The sequence below is a fragment of the Dendrobates tinctorius genome, unplaced genomic scaffold, assembly GCF_039654945.1.
Source record: "Dendrobates tinctorius isolate UK_male_01 unplaced genomic scaffold, ASM3965494v1 ptg000240l, whole genome shotgun sequence".
Lineage (NCBI taxonomy): Eukaryota > Metazoa > Chordata > Amphibia > Anura > Dendrobatidae > Dendrobates > Dendrobates tinctorius.
In genome coordinates, this window is record NW_027361907.1 from 3,721,819 (window position 1) to 3,745,454 (window position 23,636).

Below are 23,636 nucleotides of genomic sequence, written 5' to 3' on the forward strand. Positions count from 1 at the left end.
CAAAAGAAGGTCACCTGTATCTGTAGCCCATTTATCAAGTGCCCAGAGGGTGTACAGTAGTGAATAATGCTGTGCAATGCTCTGAAGTCTTGGAGTGTTTCTCGCAAAGTCCCTTGAGCCCCCCTGTCTCTTTCTCCCTGCAGTTAGGTTAAAAGTTAAGAGTGAGGGGGAGGGGCCGATTACAGCACAGTGACAGCCAGGAAGATGCCTGAAGCCCTCTATGTCTCCTCCTGAGTCCTGATCATGGCTGCTCCTAGCACTGTCCTGAGAATGGATATGCCTAAGTGAAGCCACAGAAACTGGTAAGAGCAGCAGTAACAGGTCAGAGTGCAGTGATTTACTCACTGTGGTCCGGAGCTCTGTGCTGATTGCTGTAGGATCAGGATTCACAGCCACATACAGCAGCGATCAGCATCAGCTCTGACCACAGTCACAATCACTGCTTGTAATGTGACAGGGCGACCTCCTGTCACTACTGTCTGGATGACACAAGACAGGGATATTGTCTGCTGAATCAGGGGATTTATGATATAGAAATAAATGCTTTCCCATGTAAAATAATAAGGGTAAACCATACATATATTTAGCACTAGTACAGGTGTGCATTTGAATCATATGAAGGTGGCCAAAAGCTGCTTTTTAAAGCGCCAGCAAAACATATGAGATTTCCGAAATCTCCTGCATGCGCTTGTTTTTTTCTGACTGAATTTGAGAACTGTAGCGCTTTTTAAATCTGCAGCGTGTCACTTCTTTCAGTGTGTTTTCACCCATAGAAAGCAATGAAAGAATATAAAAAAGCTGCAGATATTGCAACGGCATTTTTCGCTGCAATTTTTTAAGTGTTTTTGGTGAATTAAACTATTAAGTGTCGTTTACACGTTCAGTATTTGGTCAGTATTTCGCATCAGGACTTGTAATGCAGAAACAGCAATGGAAAAAATCAGAGGAAAAGTATAGTAGAAACATGTCACCACTTCTGGATTACTCCCCCTCCTGGTTTTGACTTGCACATACTGATGTGAAATACTGACCGAATACTCAACGTGTGAACGTGGCCTTAAACATACTGTAGACAAAGCAAACATCCTCACTTTAAAAAACGCTGAAAAAAGTGTAAAGAACACCAGAAAACAAACTGAAAAACGGGTGTTTTGAATGCAACATTTTTACTGCCAATAGAACAGGTTTTGGCTACTGAAAAAAATGCTTAAGAACATAGCCATAGCGTTTCAGAATAAGACTATCTGTGGTGTTACATAGGACTGCAGGTGACATCTACTATATTATCTGTTCTCAGAGATTTATCACTGCTATCTCTGGTGTTACATAGGATGAGGTGACAGTCATATGACTGGTCACGTGAGCTGGGGAGGGCTTCTGTTCTGGAGTGTGCTGTGCATAGAGGGAATTGTATGGCGATCGGTACACAGTCCCTTCTGAAATGACAGGTGGGCGTGGCGGCTGATTTGCAGTGTGGGAAAACTACAATCCTGCAGGTGGGAGTGTCAAAATCGGGACTGTCACGCTGGATCCAGGACGGTTGGGAGCCCAGCTGTGTTATCTGCAGTGTTAAAAAAAAATAAGAGGGGGTTGGGGGACAACTCTTTGTCTTTGGGGCTTGGGCCCCCTAATCTTTTCTGACCCTAGCAACGCTCCTGTGTAATGCTAATAGTGGCAGACCCATCGGCCGATATAAGGCCCCTGAATATGGGGGCCACAGTGCCAGCACTGGCTCCAGGCCCCTCTGCCAACTGTTCATGTAATGTAACCTAAATGTGTGATTTTACAATGTTAGCATTTGGGGCCCCACTTTAAACTTTTGCCTAGGGCCCCACTTTGTCTAAAACCGGCCCTACTCCCTCTCTACACCCAGCGATCACATGACCAAAGAAGAATAGTGACCTTTAAGCACTACATATTACTTTTTCAGCACTGTGTATACAGCGAGCAGGAAGGCAAAGACGGTAATAAACCATCTCTGCTTTCTCCATAGGGAGTCCAGCTGTGAATGACAGCTGGATTCCAGCTCCTGAAGCAGCATGATCGTGTTCAGCTGCTCTACTATGCACTGCACATTTTGATGTAATTGAACTTCGTGCTATTTTAAACAACTGTCGCCACTTTTCAAAGAGAGTTGAAAAGGTAGGCATGGTTCGCTGTGAGCCTTAAGCCAGAGATATGAATTGGGACTTTTGAAAAATTTGTTAAAAAGTCACAAATTATAGTCAGTTATGTTCAAAAAAATTGATGCAAATTACAGCAACAGAGCCACAAATAGAATTTTGAATAGTCCCTTCGTGACACCTTCCTTCCACAGTACATAAAGATTCCAACATTTAACAATATAGTTACTAAAATATGACCATTGTATGTTCTCTGCAGCAATACCTACTGTGCATGTGACTGTACTTACGATGGGAACTTTCAGCAACATTTACATTTTATAACTGCTTACAATGGAAAAACATTTGCAAATTAGCTTTCAGTTCATGGTCCAGTGACCAGTTACATTTTAAAGATACCCCCTTGGGATACTTTAAATAGATTACCTATTAATGTTGGCCACCAGCAATAATGTTTGTACAGTTCCTAATATTTTGGCTTGTGTGAATACCAAGTACAATTCTCTTATATGCATACATGAATACATGATACAATCCACGTGATCTTCCAAAGGGTCTTATTAGCATATTAATATCTAATAGTTGGATTGCTTTTTCTATGTATGGGTTTTTAAAAACTGTATTCACAGATGCTGTTTTTGAACATGTTCTGTAGTATTTTTCATAATGGTTTTAAAAAATTGACACCCATGAAAACACTCTTTTTGACTGATCATTAATGAGTTATGAATAGCAGTAGGGGAATGAGGCATATCATGATCCAACAGCCTAATCTCTGTTTTCCCCACCATCTGCTATTGTACTATCATACATATTAAATGGTTGGCCAGTCTCACCAAATTGCACAGGCTTTGCTGATCTTTATAGGGCTAATAGACTGCAGACCTGAAAGGATGAAATCAGCAAAGGCCATATAACAACAACAGTTTATTGTTGTAATGCCACCCCTGCTGATTTTACCCTTTCAGGTCTACACCTTATTATCAGCAAATCTATGCAGAGTTGTTTTTTGCTTCCATGCAGTGACAGAAGATCTAAATGACGTGAATAATTCTACCGTTTCCAAAGATAAAACAGCAAAATGGTTGCATCAACAATAGAACACCGGTGATTGTCTAAACGCTGTGTCTAACATCATGTCCTCACTATATCTGAAACTGAAACTGTCAAAGACTGAACTCCTGGTGTTTCCTCTCAATACTAATGTACCTATACCTGACATTGCCATTTCTGTGTGTGGTTCCACTATTACTCCCCAGCAACATGCCCGCTGTCTTGGGGGTCATACTTGACTCGGAGCTTTCCTTTGCCTCCCACATTCGATCACTGGCTCGCTCTTGTCAACTGCACCTCAAAAACATTTCTAGAATTCGACCTTTTCTTACTTTTGACTCCGCAAAAACTCTTACTGTTTCTCTTATTCATTCTCGTCTCGACTATTGTAACTCACTTCTAATTAGTCTCCCTCTTACCAAACTCTCCCCTCTCCAATCTGTCTTGAATGCTGCAGCCAGGATCATATTCCTCGCCAATCGTTACACCGATGCCTCTACCTTGTGCCAGTCATTACACTGGCTACCCATACACTCCAGAATCCAGTACAAACTTATTACCCTCACCCACAAAGCTCTCCATGGCTCAGCACCACCCTATATCTCCTCCCTTGTTTCAGTATACCACCCTACCCGCGCCCTCCGTTCTGCTGATGACCTGAGGTTAGCATCCTCAATAATCAGAACCTCCCACTCCTGTCTCCAAGACTTTACACGTGCTGCGACAATTCTTTGGAATGCACTTCCCAGGTCAATACGATTAGTCCCCAATCCCCACAAGTTTAAGCGTGCCCTGAAAACGCATTTATTCAGACTGGCCTATCGCCTCAACACATTAACCTAATCTATCCCTGTGTGGCACAGTCAAAAGTTTTACCATAACCAGGTTCCCCGCATCATGTTCCCACATGCTTTATGCATTCATTAGCCTTCTGTGTCTGTACTGTTACACACTTAACATTATGGCTGGTCCAAACAATCAGGGCAATTGTTACCACCCACCTTTCGTGTCTCCCCTTTTTCCTCATAGATTGTAAGCTTGCGAGCAGGGCCCTCATTCCTCTCGGTATCTGTTATAATCTATGTCATTATTGTTATGCTGTAATGTCTATTGTCTGTACAAATCCCCTCTGAAATGTAAAGTGCTGCGGAATATGTCGGCGCTATAGAAATAAAATTTATTATTAATAGATTAGAATATACAGTATTTAACAGATTTGAAGAACTCACTAGAACGCTAAGATCTAATGTTTGGCAATCTTTTACAATATGCTGGCCAAATCAGACCGGAACTTTGTGTACTTCCTCATAGCTATTGTAGTACTGTCCTCAAACACAGACTATGAAGAATAAGATTTACCTTAAAGGGGTTGTCTGGCCTTGGGGTACAAGTCTGCAGTCATTCTGTGTGACTGTAGACTTGTGAATCAGCGCGCGCACTGCACATTTGTGAGGATTCGGTGGCGCCAGGAGATCATGTGTCGCAAATATATGATTTGCATTCCGACTAGACATGTCCGGCCTCACTCAATATACTTGCATTGAGTGAGGCTGCGAATGTCTAGTCTGCATGTGACCGCATGTATGCAAGTCGCATTCTTTTGGTCACAAGCTCACCGCTCACGGCACCGGAGAATTCTCACAGCGCATATGCGTGATTGCGCAGTGAGGATTCAAAAGCTTGTAGTCACATAAAGTGACTGCATGCTTGCAACCCAAGGCCAAACAACACATTTAAATGGTTATTATATTCTTTTTTGAGGAGGGCATTGCTCTGCAGTCTCATTACTTAATCATAGTCGGGGAGCAGGTGCTCTTGATTGGCAGCTTAGGTTAAAAGCATCATCACTCTTCTGAATGAGGCGCCTCTGCAGCATCTGAAGCTCGGTAGAACTGAAGTTGTCTAGGATATCAGGAGGCCAATAGTACTCCCGAAATCCCAGTCAGTCTCAGTGCACTGCTTATATTTTCACTATGTAGAGACGTGTAAGCACTGCGCATGTTGGGCTACAGTAGCTAGACAGCAGCAGTGGTCTGTCCCCTTGACAATAAGCAGTAAGCAATAAAAAGAGAGGATGAAATTTAAAAAAAAAGTAAATTGCAACTTTCCAAAAGCAGTTTGCAAATATACTCTTCTTAGGCTATGTGCGCACGTAGCGGAACTCTCGCGGAAGTTACCACGAGAATTCCGGAATTCCATTCCGCGGGAAAATCGCATTTTAAATTCCAGCGATTTTCCCGCGGAAAAACTAGCGATTTGCAAGCGTAATTAGCTTGCAGAATGCTAGCGTTTTCCAAGCGATCTGTAGCATCGCTTGGAGAACTGATTGACAGGTTGGTCACACTCGTCAAACATAGTGTTTGACGAATGTGACCAACTTTTTACTACTGAGGCCGCCTATGCAGCATCAGTAGTAAAAGATAAAATGTAAAATATAATTAAAAAAATAAAAAATATTGTTATTCTCACCTTCCAGCGTCCCGCACAGCCTTCCCGCCTCTCTCCACACTCCCGGTCCCAGTAATCCTTTGCACGAATGACCGCGAGACGTCACGCTCCTGCGACGTCATCGCGAATGACCGCGAGACGTTGCACTCCCGCGAGATCTCGACGTCATCACGGTCATTCTCGCAAAGGATTACTGGGACCGGGAGCGTGGAGAGAGGCGGGAAGGCTGTGCGGGACGCTAGAAAGTGAGAATAACAATATTTTTTATTTTAATTCTATTTTTTTACAGGGATATGGTATCCAAAGCCCGGAGGACAGTCTCCTCTCCTCCGAACATCTGCAAATGTTCTGCTTACTTTTCGCATGGTGGGCACAGCCACATGCGGGAAGTAAGCGGAACAATGCAATCCTATGGGTGCGGGATCGCCGCAATTCCGCTAAATTAATGAGCATGCTGCGTTTTTTACCGCGAAGCGATTCCGCCGCGGAAAAAACTGCAGCATTAGCACAGCATTGCGGAATCCCATAGGATTGCATGGGATGCTTATTTTTCGCGTTTTCACGGCAAAATCGTGCAATTAAAAACCGCAGCGAAAACGCAAAAAAAAGTGATGTGTGCACATAGCCTTAGAAGATGGGAGCAGCTAGAATTTGGTAGAAAGATCAGCGCTGTCTTGGTCCGGCATCCAGTCCTCTACTCCGTGGACTCCAGACTAGGGCAGTGCAAATCTTTTTGTCCAAATTTAGGAACAACAATTTAAACACAAAGAGCAGTTATAACATTAGCCCCTTATACAAAATCATTCAGTGCTTGATACTCAGAGATTCTAAGTATAATTCACTATTTCAAGTAAGGCCTCTTTCACACTTCAGTTTTTTGCATCAGCTCAAATCCGCCAAAAAGTCATAGAAGCGGATCCGTTCTCAACTGATGTGAACGGATGGCACAGGATCCGGAACTGCTGGCCGGGAAGGAGTGTCTGGAGGATCCGCCAGAGAAAAAAACGTTGCAAGCTCCGTTTTGAAATCTTTGAGGATGGTGACGGACAGCAACTTTTGGCGGATCCTGAAAAAAAATGGATGCAACGGACAGCAATCCGTCACAATCCGCCATTAATGCAAGTCAATGGGGAAAAAAAACGGATCCTCAAAAGAAAATTGAGGATCCGTTTTTTTCAAAACCTGGTGGATTGTGACTGATTGTAAAAAACTGAAGTGTGAAAGAGGCCTTAGCGTTTTTGTGTGAAGCGCATCGTGTGCATGCGTCATGCGTACCTATGTTTAACATGGCGTATGCATGCGTTCGTCTGCGTTTACGTGCGCATGCGTTTTTCCAGGTGTGCGTCTATTTGCGCCGGACGCAACATGTTGCATTTTTGGGTCCGCCCAAAGGTGTAAAAAAAAGCATGCTTGCGCACGGAATGCATCAAAACAACGCATTACAGTCTATGGGAATGCAGGCATGCGCATGGACATGCATACGCCTGCGTTTGCGTACGCATGCGTTTTAAAAGTAAACATGTCTAGAAACTGGTTAAAATGCATGCGCATAAAAAACGCAAATGCATGTGCATTTTTGCATGCGTTTCTACTTGCGCACAAAGACGCAAATGTGAAACTAGCCTAAGTAGAGTTGAGAAAGATGATTCACTGGACCCTGGTGCAGCAGACACTTCTGTAGTCCGTGGTCAACAGACCAGAGCCCTGCAGACCTCCTCCTACCTGCTGGCATCCCCAGGAAGTCTTCTCTGATTAGTAAACCCAGCTTGACATCATCATTGCAGTGTGATAATTCATGATGTCGTGCCGGGCCTACTAATCAGATCCACAGGTAGGAGGACGGCAGAGCACTGGGTCCAATGTACCATACCAGAGCTACTAGTTGGAAACTTTACAAAAATGCAAAAATTTTCTAAAACACATGAAAAATTTAGCACTCAAAAAAGACATGCACCACTGACCAGAAGGCAAAGAACTTGTAAATCAAGGTGAAAGAGTGGCATTTACGGTGTACTTTGTGGTTACATAAATGTTTTATATCGGAATACTCTTTTATATAGAACATGAAAATCAGTTCTATTTCAGAGGGTGTTTTCATGACCTCGTACTGTAGGAAAGCTGAACAAATGACCCGGCTTGTATTTTTTTCATAATGTAAGGGAGATATTGCAGCCTCCGACTAAGGCTAGTTTCACATATGCGGACGGAGGGCTGCGGACTTCCTCCGTGAAGCTCTGCCCCCCTTCCGCACCTCCTCCGGTCAGCGCTGCCTACGGCCGTATACTTTTGCATGCAGCCTGCGTACCCTATCTTTAACACTGCGTACGCAAGTCTTGCGGATGTATGTGGATGCCTCCGCATGCGTCGTTTTGACAATGTGGCCAGCAAAACAAATTCCAACATGCAGAAAACGACGCATGCGGAGGCATCTGCATACAGCGGCATGGCCTGCATACCCAATGCTAAAGATAGAGTACGCAGGCCCCATGCAGAAGTATGCAGCTGTAGGCGGAGCTAACCAGAGGAGGCGCGGCAGGGGGCAGAGCTTCACGGAGGAAGTCCGCAGCCCTCCGTCCTCAAATGTGAAACCAGCCTAAACTGCCCTCAGTTACATTTCTACCAGAAGCATGATGAGACTGTCAAGAGCCCCTTTGTGCTCAGTCTAGATGAACCCCATGGTTTAGGGTATGTTCACACATGTTGGATTTGCCATAGGTTTTTTTCCAGCTTTACAAACAAAAATCTACTCATATTTTTTTTTCAGTAAGTGTAAGCAAGGTTACAAAATCAGTCAGATTTTCAAATACCTCATGCATCTTGGTGGATAAATTAGTGAATAAGGCTACTTTCACACTTGCTTTGTTTTGCAGCGCGTTTTTCCCGCAAAAATACGCATAGAAAAAACGCATACAAATGCTGCGTTTTTTTCAAGCATTTTTATGAGCGTGCATGAAAAATCGCAGCGTTTTTATGCGTTTGTATGCGTTTTTACCGCGTTTGCGTTTTTTTCCAACATTAGTTGGCCCCTCACACTAACCCAAACCATGACTTTACTAACCCAATCCCTGACCCTAACCCTGACCCTAACCCTTAACCAAACCATACCCTAACCCTAACCCTGACCCTAACCCTGACCCTAACCCTTAACCAAACCATACTAACCCTAACCCTTAACCAAACCCTACCCAAACCCTAACCCTAACTAACCCTAAACCCTAACCCTTAACCAAACCATACTAACCCTAACCCAAACCCTAACCCTAAACCCCCTTAACTAACTCTAACTCTAACCCAAACCCCTAAATTCCATTGTCTAACTAATGGTCAACAAAAAAACGCATGCGCAAAAAAACGCACACATGAGCATGCCAATGCGCACATATGCGCACCCATAGACTTATAATGCTGTAAAAAAAATCGCATTGCGCGCATGCATTTTTTTGAGGCAAGTCGGACGCCCAAAAAATGCAACAGGATGCATTTTGTGCGCCCGAGCGCACACCACAAAAAAACGCATGCGTGGAAAAACGCATACAAACGCATGTGTATGCGCACATAAGCGCATCCCATGCAAAATATAGGAAAAACGCATGCGTTTTTTAGCGCTAAAATACAGCGCAAAAAAAACGCAAGTGTGAAACCAGCCTAAGTGCTGGAAAAGAGCCCGAAAACTGCACTGTATGTACCTGATCCTCCACATGTAAGGCTACTTTCACCGAAACGCATGAAAAAAACGCATCATGCGTTTGTGTGCGTTTTTTGCGGGTTTTGGTGCGTTTTTTTAAAAAAAAACGCATGCTTTTTATGCGCATACGTGTGCATTACAATGCGCACGTATGCGCATCCATAGACTTTAATGGGTGTTTTGCTGTAAAAAACGCATTGCGTGTGCATGCCTTTTTGGGGGCAAGTCGGACGCACAAAAAATGCAACAGGATGCATTTTGTGCGCCCAAGCGCACATTACAAAAAAACGCATGTGCATATAAATGCGTACAAACGCATGTGTATGCGCACCTATGCGCACCCATGTTAAAGTATAGGGGAAAAAACGCATGTTTTTTTTGCGCTAAAAAACAGCGCAAAAAAACGCAAGTGTGAAACCAGCCTAAGAATGCTTTAAAAAAATGAAAGTGTTAATAGTTTATTTTTATTAATGACAAAATATAATGTGAATGAACAAAAATGAAATATAAATTAAACCAATATTTGGTGTGACCACCCTCTGCCTTAAAAACAGCGTCAGTTCTTCTAGGCACACAGGTTTTGGTTTGAAGGAACTTGTCTGGAAAGTTGTTTCAAACATCTTGGAGAACTAACCACAGATCTTATGTGGATGTAGGCTTGCACAAATCCTTCTGTCTCTTCATACAAGCCCACACATACTCGATGATGTTGATATTAGGGCTCTGTTGGGGCCAAATCATCACTTGCAAAACTCCTTGTTCTTTATGTTGAAGATACAGCTTGTATTAATTACATTGGCTGTATATTTGGGGTCATTGTAATGGTGTACAATACATTTGGAGCCAATCAGACATCTCCCTGATGGCATTACATCTGCCTGCATGTGAACACCAAGAAATGTGAACTGTGGACCAAAGAAGCAGTAACTGGCCAAGAAGATGACTAGCAGTGCCATCAGCTCAGAACTGGTAGTAACCAGTGGGACCAAACTAACACCTCTCTATTATTTGAAGAAGTCTAACCAGAAATCTTCATGGAAGAATTGTAGTCAAAAGCCATACCAAGGGGGAACATGGGAACAAAACCATGCTACTCAACTATGCATGGAAATACAGGAACTGGGGAACAGAAAAACACTCTTGACTGAAATATTTGGCAGTAACAGAAGTCGAAGGAGTGTAGAGAGGTACAATAATGAGAGCCTGCATGAAACAGTGAAGCATGGAGAAGGATTCTTGGAAATTTGGGGCTGCATTTCAGCAAATGGCATTTGGCCAAGATTAATGGTGTCCTTCAATGCTGAGAAAAACAGACAGATATTTAGACATCTTGTAATATCATCATGGAGATGTCTGATTGACCCCGATTCATTATGCAGCAGCAAAACGACCCCCAAACATACAGCCAATGTCTTCAGCCTAAAGAAGTTCCAAGAGTCTTGGAGTCTTGGAAGTGATGATATGGTCCCCACAAAGCCCTGATCTCATCAAAGAGTCTGCCTATAAGGATACATGAAGAGACAGAAGGAATTGCACAAGCCTACATCCATAGAAGATCTGTGGTTAGTTCTCCAAGATGTTTGGAACCTCCCTGACAAATTCCTTCAAAAACTTTGTGCTTGTGAAGTGAAAAGACTATCTGCTGAATTGAAGGCAAAAGCTGGCCACTCCAAATACTGATTTGGTTTAGATTCCTCTTTTGTTCATTCACTTGGCATTTTGTTAACTGAAACTGATAAAACATAAACTATTAAAACGTCTATTCTTGAAAGCATTCTTACTTTGCAGTATTTTCCACACCTGCCTAAAACCTTTGCACAGTTCTGTATCTACATATATATTCACAGCACATAATCAATGTGGCAATCAGTGAATCAGTGACTGGTTTAATCAGAGAACTGGCACTAGCAGATTCACATGACCGTTTCTTGCTCTGGTGGCATCATTATGGGTATAGCTGCTGTATCTAAGCTTATTACACATCATTATGGGTATAGCTGCCTGTTGTATCTAAGCTTATTACACATCATTATGGGTATAGCTGCTGTATCTAAGCTTATTACACATCATTATGGGTATAGCTGCTGTATCTAAGCTTATTACACATCATTATGGGTATAGCTGCCTGTTGTATCTAAGCTTATTACACATCATTATGGGTATAGCTGCTGTATCTAAGCTTATTACACATCATTATGGGTATCGCTGCCTGTTGTATCTAAGCTTATTACACATCATTATGGGTATAGCTGCTGTATCTAAGCTTATTACACATCATTATGGGTATCGCTGCTGTATCTAACCTTACTACACATCATTATGGGTATAGCTGCTGTATCTAAGCTTATTACACATCATTATGAGTATAGCTGCTGTATCTAAGCTTATTACACATCATTATGGGTATAGCTGTTATATCTAAGCGTATTACACATCATTATGGTATAGCTGCTGTATCTAAGCCTATAACCAAACTTTCTGTAAGTATGAGTCCAATGTGACTCCCAGCTCACGGTGCCACCACACATGGCCACACACGCTGTCAGGCGACTGGGTGACGGACGGTGTGCACTCACCGCAGCCTCGTAGCAGCTGATGAGCTCCTGGAGAAGGCAGAGCAGTGCCAGCAGCTTGCAGCCCGTGGTCCAGCGCCCTGGCATGGTCTGTCCCGTCAGATCGGCTGGTATTACTGAGATGCCAGTGTCTGGCCTGGCAGCATCTCCTCACGAGTCCCCTGTTCTCATGTGAGGGCGCAATGTGAAATGGGCGCTGAGGAAAGTTCGCAGTTTGTTGGCGCTAACTCCCCTCCCACTGCAGCCCCCACCTCCTCACAGAATGCAGCGGGACCCCTCGTCTGTGCGCAGAGCTCCCGTCCCAGCACAAGGACTCACTTTCCACCTCGGAGGGAAGCGCACGGTGCCCGGCAGAGCTGGCATGAGAGGTTGCTGGTAAGTGACGGTGCCCGGGGCTGCCCCCCATGTTCTGCAGAGAAGAGGGGCTGCTGCTAGCTGGGGGGCTCTCACCTAATGAGAGATGTCAGGATAGTAGGCAATATCGCGACAGACACTGCATTATTATACCCACCGTATATGTGACTGGGTAGCGCTCTCCCAAGAGTGTGTGTAGAGCCCAGCTCTGCTTGCTGTCAGTGAAGTGGAGTGGACCTAGTCCATGGCTGTCAGAGGATTGCTGGGCTGGCACACTGTAGCGGACTGCAGCACTGGGACACTCGGTCAGTGCCAATTACATAACAAGTTTCCTTCCCTGAGGTGAGGGCTCCCCCAGCCCAGACACCCCCATTTATAGGGGTACACTAGGTGGGCATCAGGACACACTGCAAGGGGGAATCTCATAGTACTAATATTACACCGCGCCAATGTGTCAGCGCAGGGTGCGATCTCCCATCTACAGCACCATGGAATTAATGGCGCTATATAAATAATAATAGTAATGATCTGGGCACACAGAGTCTGCTGCAGTATGGGGCACCCGTCACTACTAGTTCTTATAGAAGGGTCATCCCATGAGTGCCCCCTTTAGATACGTTCCCCCGATGGTTGGTGTCACTGTGTATTTTTGCTGCATCACAGACGCAGCGTCTTACAGTTCCAGCAAAGTGGATGGGATTTATAGAGCGCTCATGCACACTGTGCTGCTTTTTTTACCCTGTGTAAGCTGACCCGCGGTGCGCGTTTCCCATCCGCAGCATGTGAATTTCTCCTGTGGGTACGCTGAGTTTTCTGTGTGGATTTTTCCCATAAACTTACATTAGATGCGGGAAATCCGCAGGTAAAAAATGGTGTTTCCACTGCGGAAAAGCATTAAAAATGCCTGTAATCCGCACATTAGTATCTCAATAAAGTGCCAGAGACCAGAAAGTATAAAAACAAAGCAGCTTGATTTAATTAAGGCTGAACTTGATGGACTTAGATGTTTTTTTTCAACCTATGTAACTATATGTAACTATGTAAAGTAGCACACCAGCAAGAAACAAAAAACAATGCTTAAAAAAGCAATAAAAACCTATGGTAAAAAACACAATGAAAAACCACAAGGTACCTAATAATGGGCGCAGAAATGTTTCTGCAGCATCAAATACCAGAAGCACATCATGGGAACGTGGCCTTAAGGTCTATTTACTACTTTAGTAGCACCCACAAAATAGGTCTAATTTAAATGTGCGCTAACTTTTCTATCCAGCAGTGGATATACTATGGGTGCAACCTGTGCACCCTGGGACCCAAGAGGTAAGGGGGGTCTCTGCCAGCTCCAAGGGTGGATTATGATGTTGGACTGAAAAGAGCCTACAAACTCTCCTTGCACTGTGGCCCTCTTCTGTCTGTGTTCACCCCTATTCCAATATATTGCAGCTCATGTATAAAAAATATCTACTGGATTTTGTGATCCTTACACTGCATTTCCATAAATATCGGTTCTGACCAGTCAGTATCTATTTATTAAAAAACTGACCGGCACTTCCAAACAGAAAGAGACAGGTGTGAACAGGTGCAAGCTAAGAGAGCTACTCTATATAAGAATCAAATTAAGGCTTCATTCTGTAAAGCTATAGTATGCAGACATTGAATATATAACATTAGAACTGCATTGCTGCAACAAAAAACATGTTAAAAGATGAAGGTGCTTAGCGCACAAATTGGCCAATTCCTGTGAGCCCAACAGCCGTGACAAGGTGTACCCCTTTGTTGGGACCCTAAGCCTAACATGATGCTTCTCCTGGGCTAAAAGCCTACAATGATATGAGCAGGTAGACTAAAGCGCTAATCAAAAACGCCTTAGGCCTGTTTCACACTTACGTTTTTCCTGTGCGTTGGCGGCGGATAACGGATCCGTGGGCGATGAAACACCAACGGGAGCCACCGGACAGTTGGTGCGCCAGGATCCACCGATTTCAGAATTTAAAAGGAACCGCGGCTGAAAAGAAAAATGACTACCGGCGATGTAGCGGTCAGAGGAGGCGAGATCTCGGGCGATGTCGCGGCGAGTGGAGGCGAGATCTCGGGCGATGTCGCGGTGAATGGAGGCGAGATCTCGGGCGATGTCGCGGTGAGATCTCGGGCGATGTTGCGGCGAGTGGAGGCGAGATCTCGGGCGATGTCGCGGCGAGTGGAGGCGAGATCTTGGGCGATGTCGCGGCGAGTGGAGGCGAGATCTCGGGCGATGTCGCGGCGAATGGAGGCGAGATCTCGGGCGATGTCGCGGTGAGATCTCGGGCGATGTTGCGGCGAGATCTCGGGCAATGTCGCGGCGAGAGGAGGCGAGATCTCGGGCGATGTCGCGGCGAGTGGAGGCGAGATCTCGGGCGATGTCGCGGCGAATGGAGGCGAGATCTCGGGCGATGTCGCGGTGAGATCTCGGGCGATGTTGCGGCGAGTGGAGGCGAGATCTCGGGCAATGTCGCGGCGAGAGGAGGCGAGATCTCGGGCGATGTCGCGGCGAGTGGAGGCGAGATCTCGGGCGATGTCGCGGCGAATGGAGGCGAGATCTCGGGCGATGTCGCGGTGAGATCTCGGGCGATGTTGCGGCGAGTGGAGGCGAGATCTCGGGCGATGTCGCGGCGAGTGGAGGCGAGATCTCGGGCGATGAGGCGGTGAGTGGAGGAGAGAGAGAGATTTTTTTATCCAGCAGCCAGATTGGACTTAGGGTTAAACATGTAGCAAAAGAGGAAAATACGGATCCGGAAAACAAAAAAACGTTGCATTGTCCGTTCGGTGATCTCAGCGGACGCCAAAATTTTGGCGGATCCACTGAAATACGGATGCAACGGACGATCCTCAGTCAAAATCCGCCGATAATGAAAGTCAGTGGGGAAAAAAACGGATCCGCCAAGATAAATGGCGGATCCGTTTTTCTTGCAAATCGGCGGATTTTGACTGATGGTGACAAACGGATGTGTGAAACAGGCCTTAGGCTGATGGGAGGAGAGTGCTCAGTCAGAAGGCATGTACTGCAAATATCAAAAAACTGACTGGTGCTTCCAACAGAAAAAGACAAGTGTGAACAGGTGCAAGCAAAGAGAGCCACTCTGTGTAAGAAACAAATTAAAACTGCACTCTGAAACACTATAGTATGTAAAAAAATCCATGCAACTGCCACCTAATACTGTGTGGTTTCAATACTATGCCATAGGGACAAAACAATAGATGGCTGCTTAAATGGAGGCAAGGCATTAACAAAAATGTCAAATACCTAAAGCAGTGCATGACGTATGTGAGGAGTATGTTGTGACCAGTACTTCTTCAGTAGACATTTGCTGTCTGACACTTTTGTATCAGATGATGTCAATAATTCTAAGCGATGACAAGCTACATAGCACACAAACTTCATGTTGTGTCTGATGTTAGTCTGTGTTCACATGTTTAGGATTTGCCTGTTTAAAGAATCCGTGGCAGAAGTCAGGTGTCGGACCCCACTGATGTGATTTAGATGACTTACTCTAAGTAGTGGACAACCCTTTAGTAATCTTTATAAAACAAACAGAAAGGTTTTAAAATGTACCACATAATAAAGAAGGTGACACAACAACAGATGAAGAGACAACAAGAAATCCTACGTGCCAAAAATCTCCATCAGTAATCTCATAATACAGTAAACATACAGAAAAAGGTGAAACCACAAATTAGACTGCATATAATATATAGTATATTAAATTACATACACTGTTAATAAAAAAGACAGCAAACAAACCCATGGATGCCACCAAGCCCCTCCGTAATTGGATAACAATCCATTGTTAGGTCAACTCTTACATCTCTGGGCAAACTGTGGTAATGCATTCTACTCTGGTATCATTTATCGCAGGCTTCAATTCTCCTGTATTTTTCACCACTAGGTCACGTTTATGGTCTTTTGTGGCATTAACCCCTTCACTCCCAAGGGTGATTTTCACGTTAATTCCCGGGCCAATTTTTACAATTCTGACCACTGTCCCTTTATGAGGTAATAACTCTGGAACGCTTGAATGGATCTAGGCGATTCTGACATTGTTTTCTTGTGACATATTGTACTTCATTCTAGTGATAAAATTTCTTCGGTATAACTTGCGTTTATTTATGAAAAAAACGGAAATATGGAGAAAATGTTGAAAATCTTGCGATTTTCAAAATTTGAATTTTTATGCCCTTAAACCAGAGACTTACGTGACACAAAATAGTTAATAAATAACATTTCCCACATGTCTACTTTACATCAGCACAATTTTGGAAACAAAATTTTTTTTTGTTAGGAAGTTATAAGGGTTAAAAGTTGACCAGCGATTTCTCATTTTTGCAGCAAAATTTACAAAACCATTTTTTTAGGGACCACCTCACATTTGAAGTCACTTTGAGGGGTCTATATGGCAGAAAATACTCAAGAGTGACACCATTCTAAAAACTGCACCCCTCAAGCTACTCAAAACTACATTCAAGAAGATTATTAACCATTCAGGTGCTTAACAGGAGCAGAAGCAACATGGAAAATTAACATTTAACTTTTTAGTCACAAAAATGATCTGTTAGCAACAATTTTTTAATTTTCCCAAGGGTAACAGGAGAAATTAGACCACAAAAGTTGTTGTTCAATTTGTCCTGAGTACGCTGATACCCTATATGTGGGGGGGACCAATGTTTGGGCGCACGGCAGGGCTCGGAAGGGAAGCAGCGCCGTTTGACATTTTCAACCTAAAATTGGCTGGAATTGAGATTGGACGCCATGTTGCGTTTGACGAGCCCCCAATGTGCCCAAACAGTGGAAATCCCCCACAAATGACCCCATTTTGGAAACTAGACCCCCTAAGGAACTTATATAGATGTGTGGTGAGCACCTTGAACCCCCTAGGGCTTCACAGCAGTTTATAATGCCCGGGTGTGAAAATAAAAAATCATATTTTTTCCACAAACATGATTGTTTAGTCCCCAATTTTTTATTTTCCCAAAGGTAGCAGGAGAAATTGGACCCCAAAAGTTGTTGTCCAATTTGTCCTGAGAACGCTGATACCCTATATGTGGGGGGGGGAACACTGGGTGCACAGCTGGGCTCGGAAGGGAAGCAGCGCCGTTTGACTTTTTCAACCTAAAATTGGCTGGAATTGAGATTGGACGCCATGTTGCGTTTGACAAGCCCCCAATGTGCCCAAACAGTGGAAACCCCTCACAAGTGACCCCATTTTGGAAACTAGACCCCCTAAGGAACTTATCTAGATATGTGGTGAGCACCTTGAACCCCCTAGGGCTTCACAGGAGTTTATAACGCTCGGGCGTGAAAATAAAAAATCATATTTTTTCCGCAAACATGATTGTTTAGTCCCCAATTTTTTATTTTCCCAAAGGTAGCAGGAGAAATTGGACCCCAAAAGTTGTTGTCCAATTTGTCCTGAGAACGCTGATACCCTATATGTGGGGGGGAACACTGGGCGCACAGCTGGGCTCGGAAGGGAAGCAGCGCCGTTTGACTTTTTCAACCTAAAATTGGCTGGAATTGAGATTGGACGCCATGTTGCGTTTGACAAGCCCCCAATGTGCCCAAACAGTGGAAACCCCTCACAAGTGACCCCATTTTGGAAACTAGACCCCCTAAGGAACTTATCTAGATATGTGGTGAGCACCTTGAACCCCCTAGGGCTTCACAGGAGTTTATAACGCTCGGGCGTGAAAATAAAAAATCATATTTTTTCCGCAAACATGATTGTTTAGTCCCCAATTTTTTATTTTCCCAAAGGTAGCAGGAGAAATTGGACCCCAAAAGTTGTTGTCCAATTTGTCCTGAGTACGCTGATACCCTATATGTGGGGGGACCACTGTTTGGGCGCATGGCAGGGCTCGGAAGGGAAGCAGCACTGTTTGACTTTTTCAACCTAAAATTGGCTGGAATTGAGATTGGACGCCATGTTGCGTTTGACAAGCCCCCAATGTGCCCAAACAGTGGAAACCCCTCACAAGTGACCCCATTTTGGAAACTAGACCCCCAAAGGAACTTATCTAGATGTGTGGTGAGCACCTTGAACCCCCTAGGGTTTCACAGGAGTTTATAACGCCCGAGCGTGAAAATAAAAAATCATATTTTTTCCACAAACATGATCGTTTAGTCCCCAATTTTTTATTTTCCCAAATGTAGCAGGAGAAATTGGACCCAAACAGTTGTTGTCCAATTTGTCCTGAGTACGCTGATACCCTATATGTGGGGGGGGGACCACTGTTTGGGCGCACGGCAGGGCTCGGAAGGGAAGCAGCACCGTTTGACTTTTTCAACCTAAAATTGGCTGGAATTGAGATTGGACGTCATGTTGCGTTTGACGAGCCCCCAATGTGCCCAAACAGTGGAAACCCCCCACAAGTGACAGAAGGGAAGAAGTGACGCTTTGGAATGCAGACTTTGATGGAATGGTCTGCGGCCGTCATGTTCCGTTTGCTGAGCCCCTGATGTGGTTAAACAGTAGAAACCCCCCACAAGTGACCCCATTTTGGAAACTAGACCCCTAAGGAACTTATCTAGATGTGTGGTGAGAACTTTGAACCCCCAAGTGTTTCACTAAAGTTTATACTGCCAGGCGTGAAAATAAAAAATCCTATTTTGTGCCCACAAAAATGATAATTTAGTCCCCAATTTTTAATTTTCCCAAACGTAACAGGAGAAACTGGACCCCAAAAGTTGTTGTCCAATTTGTCCTGAGTACGCTGGTACCCCATATGTGGGAGAAAACTACTGTTTGGGCACCAGTTGGGGCTCAGAAGGGAAGAAGTGACGCTTTGGAATGCAGACTTTGATGGAATGGTCTACGGGCGTCATTTTCCGTTTGCAGAGCCCCTGATGTGGTTAAACAGTAGAAACCCCACACAAGTGACCCCATTTTGGAAACTAGACCCCTAAGGAACTTATCTAGATATGTGGTGAGAACTTTGAACCCCCAAGTGTTTCACTAAAGTTTATACTGCCCAGGCGTGAAAATAAAAAATCCTATTTTGTGCCCACAAAAATGATTGTTTAGTCCCCAATTTTTAATTTTCCCAAGTGTAACAGGAAAAATTGGACCCCAAAAGTTGTCCAATTTGTCCTGAGTACGCTGGTACCCCATATGTGGGAGAAAACTACTGTTTGGGCACACATTGGGGCTCAGAAGGGAAGAAGTGACGCTTTGGAATGCAGACTTTGATGGAATGGTCTGCGGGCGTCATTTTCCGTTTGCAGAGCCCCTGATGTGGTTAAACAGTAGAAACCCACCCACAAATGACCCCATTTTGGAAACTAGACCCCTAAGGAACTTATCTAGATATGTGGTGAGAACTTTGAACCCCCAAGTGTTTCACTAAAGTTTATTCTGCCCAGGCGTGAAAATAAAAAATCCTATTTTGTGCCCACAAAAATGATCGTTTAGTCCCCAATTTTTAATTTTCCCAAGGGTAACAGGAGAAATTGGACTCCAAAAGTTGTTGTCCAATTTGTCCTGAGTACGCTGGTCCCCATATGTGGGAAAAAACTGTTTAGGCACAAGTCGGGGATCGGAAGGGAGTGACGTTTTGGAATGCAGACTTAGATGGAATGGTCTGCGGGCATCATTTTCCATTTGCAGAGCCCCTGATGTGCCTAAACAGTAAAAAAAAAAAACACAAGTGACATTGTTTTGGAAACTAGACCCCCAAGGAACTTATCTAGATGAGCCCCAACTAATCTAATATTTCTTGTAAAGTAATTTAGTAGTGCATTGAGGTGTGGTACAATTTGAAGCAATCCTTCATACACAGGCCAGGTTTTTCGGGGCAGGTGTCGCATTGATAAATGGTGTCCTTGCGTATTCCGTTTTTGTAACACACTCGGCACCTTTTTCCGATTTACCTTTTTTTCCAGTTTGTGGGACTTCCCCCGGGAAATGCTGACCTGGTACAATACGAGCACCTTCAGTTCCGGAAGTTCTGGGGCCAGCTCCTTCCAGAGTGCCAAACATCAGGGCCTTAACCACTACCTCCTGGAACTCAAGGTACGACGTATCGGTGTGGTGTGCACATTGTAACAGCAGGAATGCGTTGAGCATTGCCAATTGGACGATGTGCACGGCCAGCTTTTTGTACCACACCTTGGCCTTTCTCAAAGCATTGTACGGTTGGAGGAGTTGATCGAAGCGATCAACGCCCCCATGTTTTTATTGTACCGCAGCACACATTCTGGTTTGCTGACCTGTGCAGAGGTACCCCGTACAGTGCTGAGGGCGCTGCCATCACCGTGTATGGTGGTCAAGAGAAGGACATCCCTCTTGTCCTTGTACTTTACCACCAGCAGGTGGTCGCTACATTGGGCCCTGCGCTCACCTTTTCGGAGCATCTGCCCAAGTAGCGTCTTCGGGAGGCCTTTCTGATTTTTGCAGACAGTACCGCAAGCTGCGGTACCTCGCGCAGAGAGGGATTTGTAGAGTGGGATGCTGGTATAAAAGTTATCTGTGTAGAGGTGATATCCTTTATCCAGCAGTGGGTGCACCAAATCCCACACAATTTTCCCACTCACTCCCATGACAGGACACTCAGGGGGTTCAATCCTGGTCTCCTTTCCTTCGTACACTCTAAACCTGTGGGTGTACCCTGAGGTACTCTCACACAGCTTATAGAGTTTGATTCCGTATCTGGCCCTCTTACTGGGCAGGTATTGACGGAATCCGAGCCTGCCCTTAAAATGGACCAAGGACTCATCCACGCAGATGTTCCTTTGGGGCACGTACACTTCAGCAAACTTTTTGTTGAAGTGTTCGATGACCGGCCGAACTTTGAACAGACGGTCAAAGTTGGGGTCATCTCGTGCGGGACACTGTGCGTTATCGTTATAATGCAGAAACTTGTAGATGGCCTGAAAACGCGTCCGGACCATGACCATTCGGAACACTAGAGTGTTGTATAAAATATCAACACTCCAATATTGCCGAATTTCAGGCTTCTTTAGGATACCCACGTGGAGGACCAGGCCCCAAAACTGCGTCATTTCAACTGCGTCCACAGGAGACCAGTTAGTATAGGATGAATGCGGGTTTTGCTCCAAAAATTGCCGAGCGTACAAATTAGTTTGCTGCACCATAAGGTTAACAAAATCCTCAGAGAAAAAGACTTTGAAAAAGTCAATTTCTGTGAGGCCGGTCGTGTCAAACTTGATTCCTGATTCTGCCACAAAATCAGGAATCAGTGGCTCATAATTTTTGGGGGGCGAGGTCCACACAGGGTCTGCTGAATCAGCTGCGGGCATGGTGGGCGCTGCCTCATCTTCTGTCCTGGAGCTTCTGTGTGGCGGTTCTGCCGGACCCGAGGAGGAAGATGAGGAGGGGGAAGAGGAAGAGGATGAAGAATCCGAAAAATAAAGAAAAGTCGGATCGTCATCCTCGCTATCAGTGTCGGAGGCAAGGAAAGCATATGCCTCCTCCATTGAATAGCGCTGTTGGGAGGAACCTGATGGGCGGGACATTTTTTGTGTAAATATGGTGCTTGAGTGTACTTTATTTATAACTGTGTATGTGGTGGGGGGTAGTGATTGGTGCACACTATCCTGTAAGAAAAAGCTAAAAGGAAATGGGGAGCAAAATACTTGTGAAAAAAAGTCTAAAACAGCAGGTACTAGATATGATAAGTGAATGGCGTCACTTATCAAAATTTAGTGGCTGCTGGATGTGTTCGCGGAGGTGGCGCAAAGGGGGCTAAGGAAAAAAAGCGAGCACGAGTGTTGATCGGTGAACTGCGTCACCGATCAATGCTTGGGGGCTGCGCACGGAGGTGGTGCAAAAGTGGGGTGGAGGGGGGTAAAAATAGGGGGATGGGGGGGATTGGGGTGGATGAAGAGATATTGGGCAGGGATCAACAGTTAGGGTTGTAGTTAGGTGGCACAAAGGGGGGTGAAAAAAATGAAAAACGGCAGGAACAAGCTTGGATAAGTGACGTGTGTCACTTATCCAAGTTTTGCGGCTGCGGGATGTGTGTACGGAGGTGGCGCAAAGGGGGCTAAGGAAAAAAAAGCGAGCACGAGTGTTGATCGGTGAACTGCGTCACCGATCAACGCTTGGCGGCTGCGCACGGAGGCGGCGCAAAAGGGGGGTCGGAAGGGGGTAAAAGGGGGGTGAAGGGGGGGTGGAGGGATGAAGATAGATTGGGGGGGTGAAGATAGATTGGACAGGGGATCAGGGATCAATTAACACTTACAGTTGTAGTGTTCTTTCTTCTTTCTTCTGCAGGGATTGTGATGCTATAAGCTGTGGCACCACGATACCCAGCACAGGAGCTCTTGCTGCGTCCAACCTCTCTGCAGGAATCCTTAGCTAGAGTGAGGACCCCTGCAGACAGGTCAAAGGCAGGTCAGGGGCAGGTCACAGAGCGGTCACATCGTTGCTGTGACCTGTCATTGATGGGATCGAATGATTACATCGATCCCACCAATCCCTGCTCTGCCTGGTGACCATGGTTACTGCCTTGGATCGCAGCTCACAGCTCCGATTCCTAGGCAGGTCATGGTCAGGTCATCAGCAGGGCACAGAGCGGTCACAGCATGACCGCAGCTATGCCCTGTGGCAGGCGCGATCGCCGATCTAATCGATCGCGCTAACCACTTCCTGCAGGCCCTGCTGGGCCTGTCCTAGGCTCTGGCCTAGGATCGGTGCTATAACAGCACTGATCCAGGCCGGTACCGGCAGGGCACAGCGGCGATATTACGCCGTTGTGCGCTGCGATTGGCGCGATCGATTAGATCGGCGATTGCGCCAATCTGGGAGCTTTTCTCCGTTGCCAGGCACTGGTCCTAGGATCGAGTATATTGGTACTCGATCCTAGCCTAGGATCCTGTTGTTTCAGCCAATCTGATTGGCTGAAACAAAGAGAAGTGCTGTGATTGACTGTTCTGAATTGAACAGCCAATCACAGCTCACAGAGGGGCGGCGACTGCCCGGGATGCCAAGGCCATCTATCCTGAGGTAAGATGGTGTCGGCATTTTAATGCGATCACCGCGACTTAAGTCGCGATGTCACATTAAAGGGCATGACGTAATATTCCGTCCATGGGACTTAGGTCCCAGGTCACATGGACGGAATATTATGTCCTTTGTAGGAAAGGGGTTAAAGGGAACCTGTCACCAGTTTTGTCATATAACAACTAAAACTACGACCTTAATCGGCGCCTGTGCTGCGTTTCATAAAATCTTGCGCCTGCGCATAGAAATAGTGTTTTGCTCCTGCACACTATGCTTTTCACTGCGGGCAGAAAACATAAGTGCGAATGAGCCCGCAGTGACGCAAAGCATAGTGAACAGGCGCAAGATTTCGACCAGCAATGTGGATGACGCGAGGCATCATCCACGTCAATTAAAGGAGGACGAT

General features: G+C 45.2%; 2 protein-coding genes across 3 annotated transcripts in view; one reads left to right on the forward strand and one right to left on the reverse strand.

Moving 5' to 3' along the window:
- COL4A1 (collagen type IV alpha 1 chain) overlaps nucleotides 1–12,018 on the reverse strand; it is a 232,061-nt gene extending 220,043 nt beyond the window's left edge. The window contains exon 1 of the mRNA XM_073556826.1: nucleotides 11,886–12,018. Within this exon, the coding sequence (XP_073412927.1) occupies nucleotides 11,886–11,969 (84 nt within the window). The 5' untranslated portion in view covers nucleotides 11,970–12,018. The remainder of the gene's footprint in view (nucleotides 1–11,885) is intronic.
- Nucleotides 11,987–23,636, forward strand: part of COL4A2 (collagen type IV alpha 2 chain) — a 405,245-nt gene continuing 393,595 nt past the window's right edge. For both annotated transcript variants that reach the window (XM_073556824.1, XM_073556825.1), the window contains exon 1: nucleotides 11,987–12,257. In XM_073556824.1, the coding sequence (XP_073412925.1) occupies nucleotides 12,072–12,257 (186 nt within the window). In that variant the 5' untranslated portion in view covers nucleotides 11,987–12,071. The remainder of the gene's footprint in view (nucleotides 12,258–23,636) is intronic.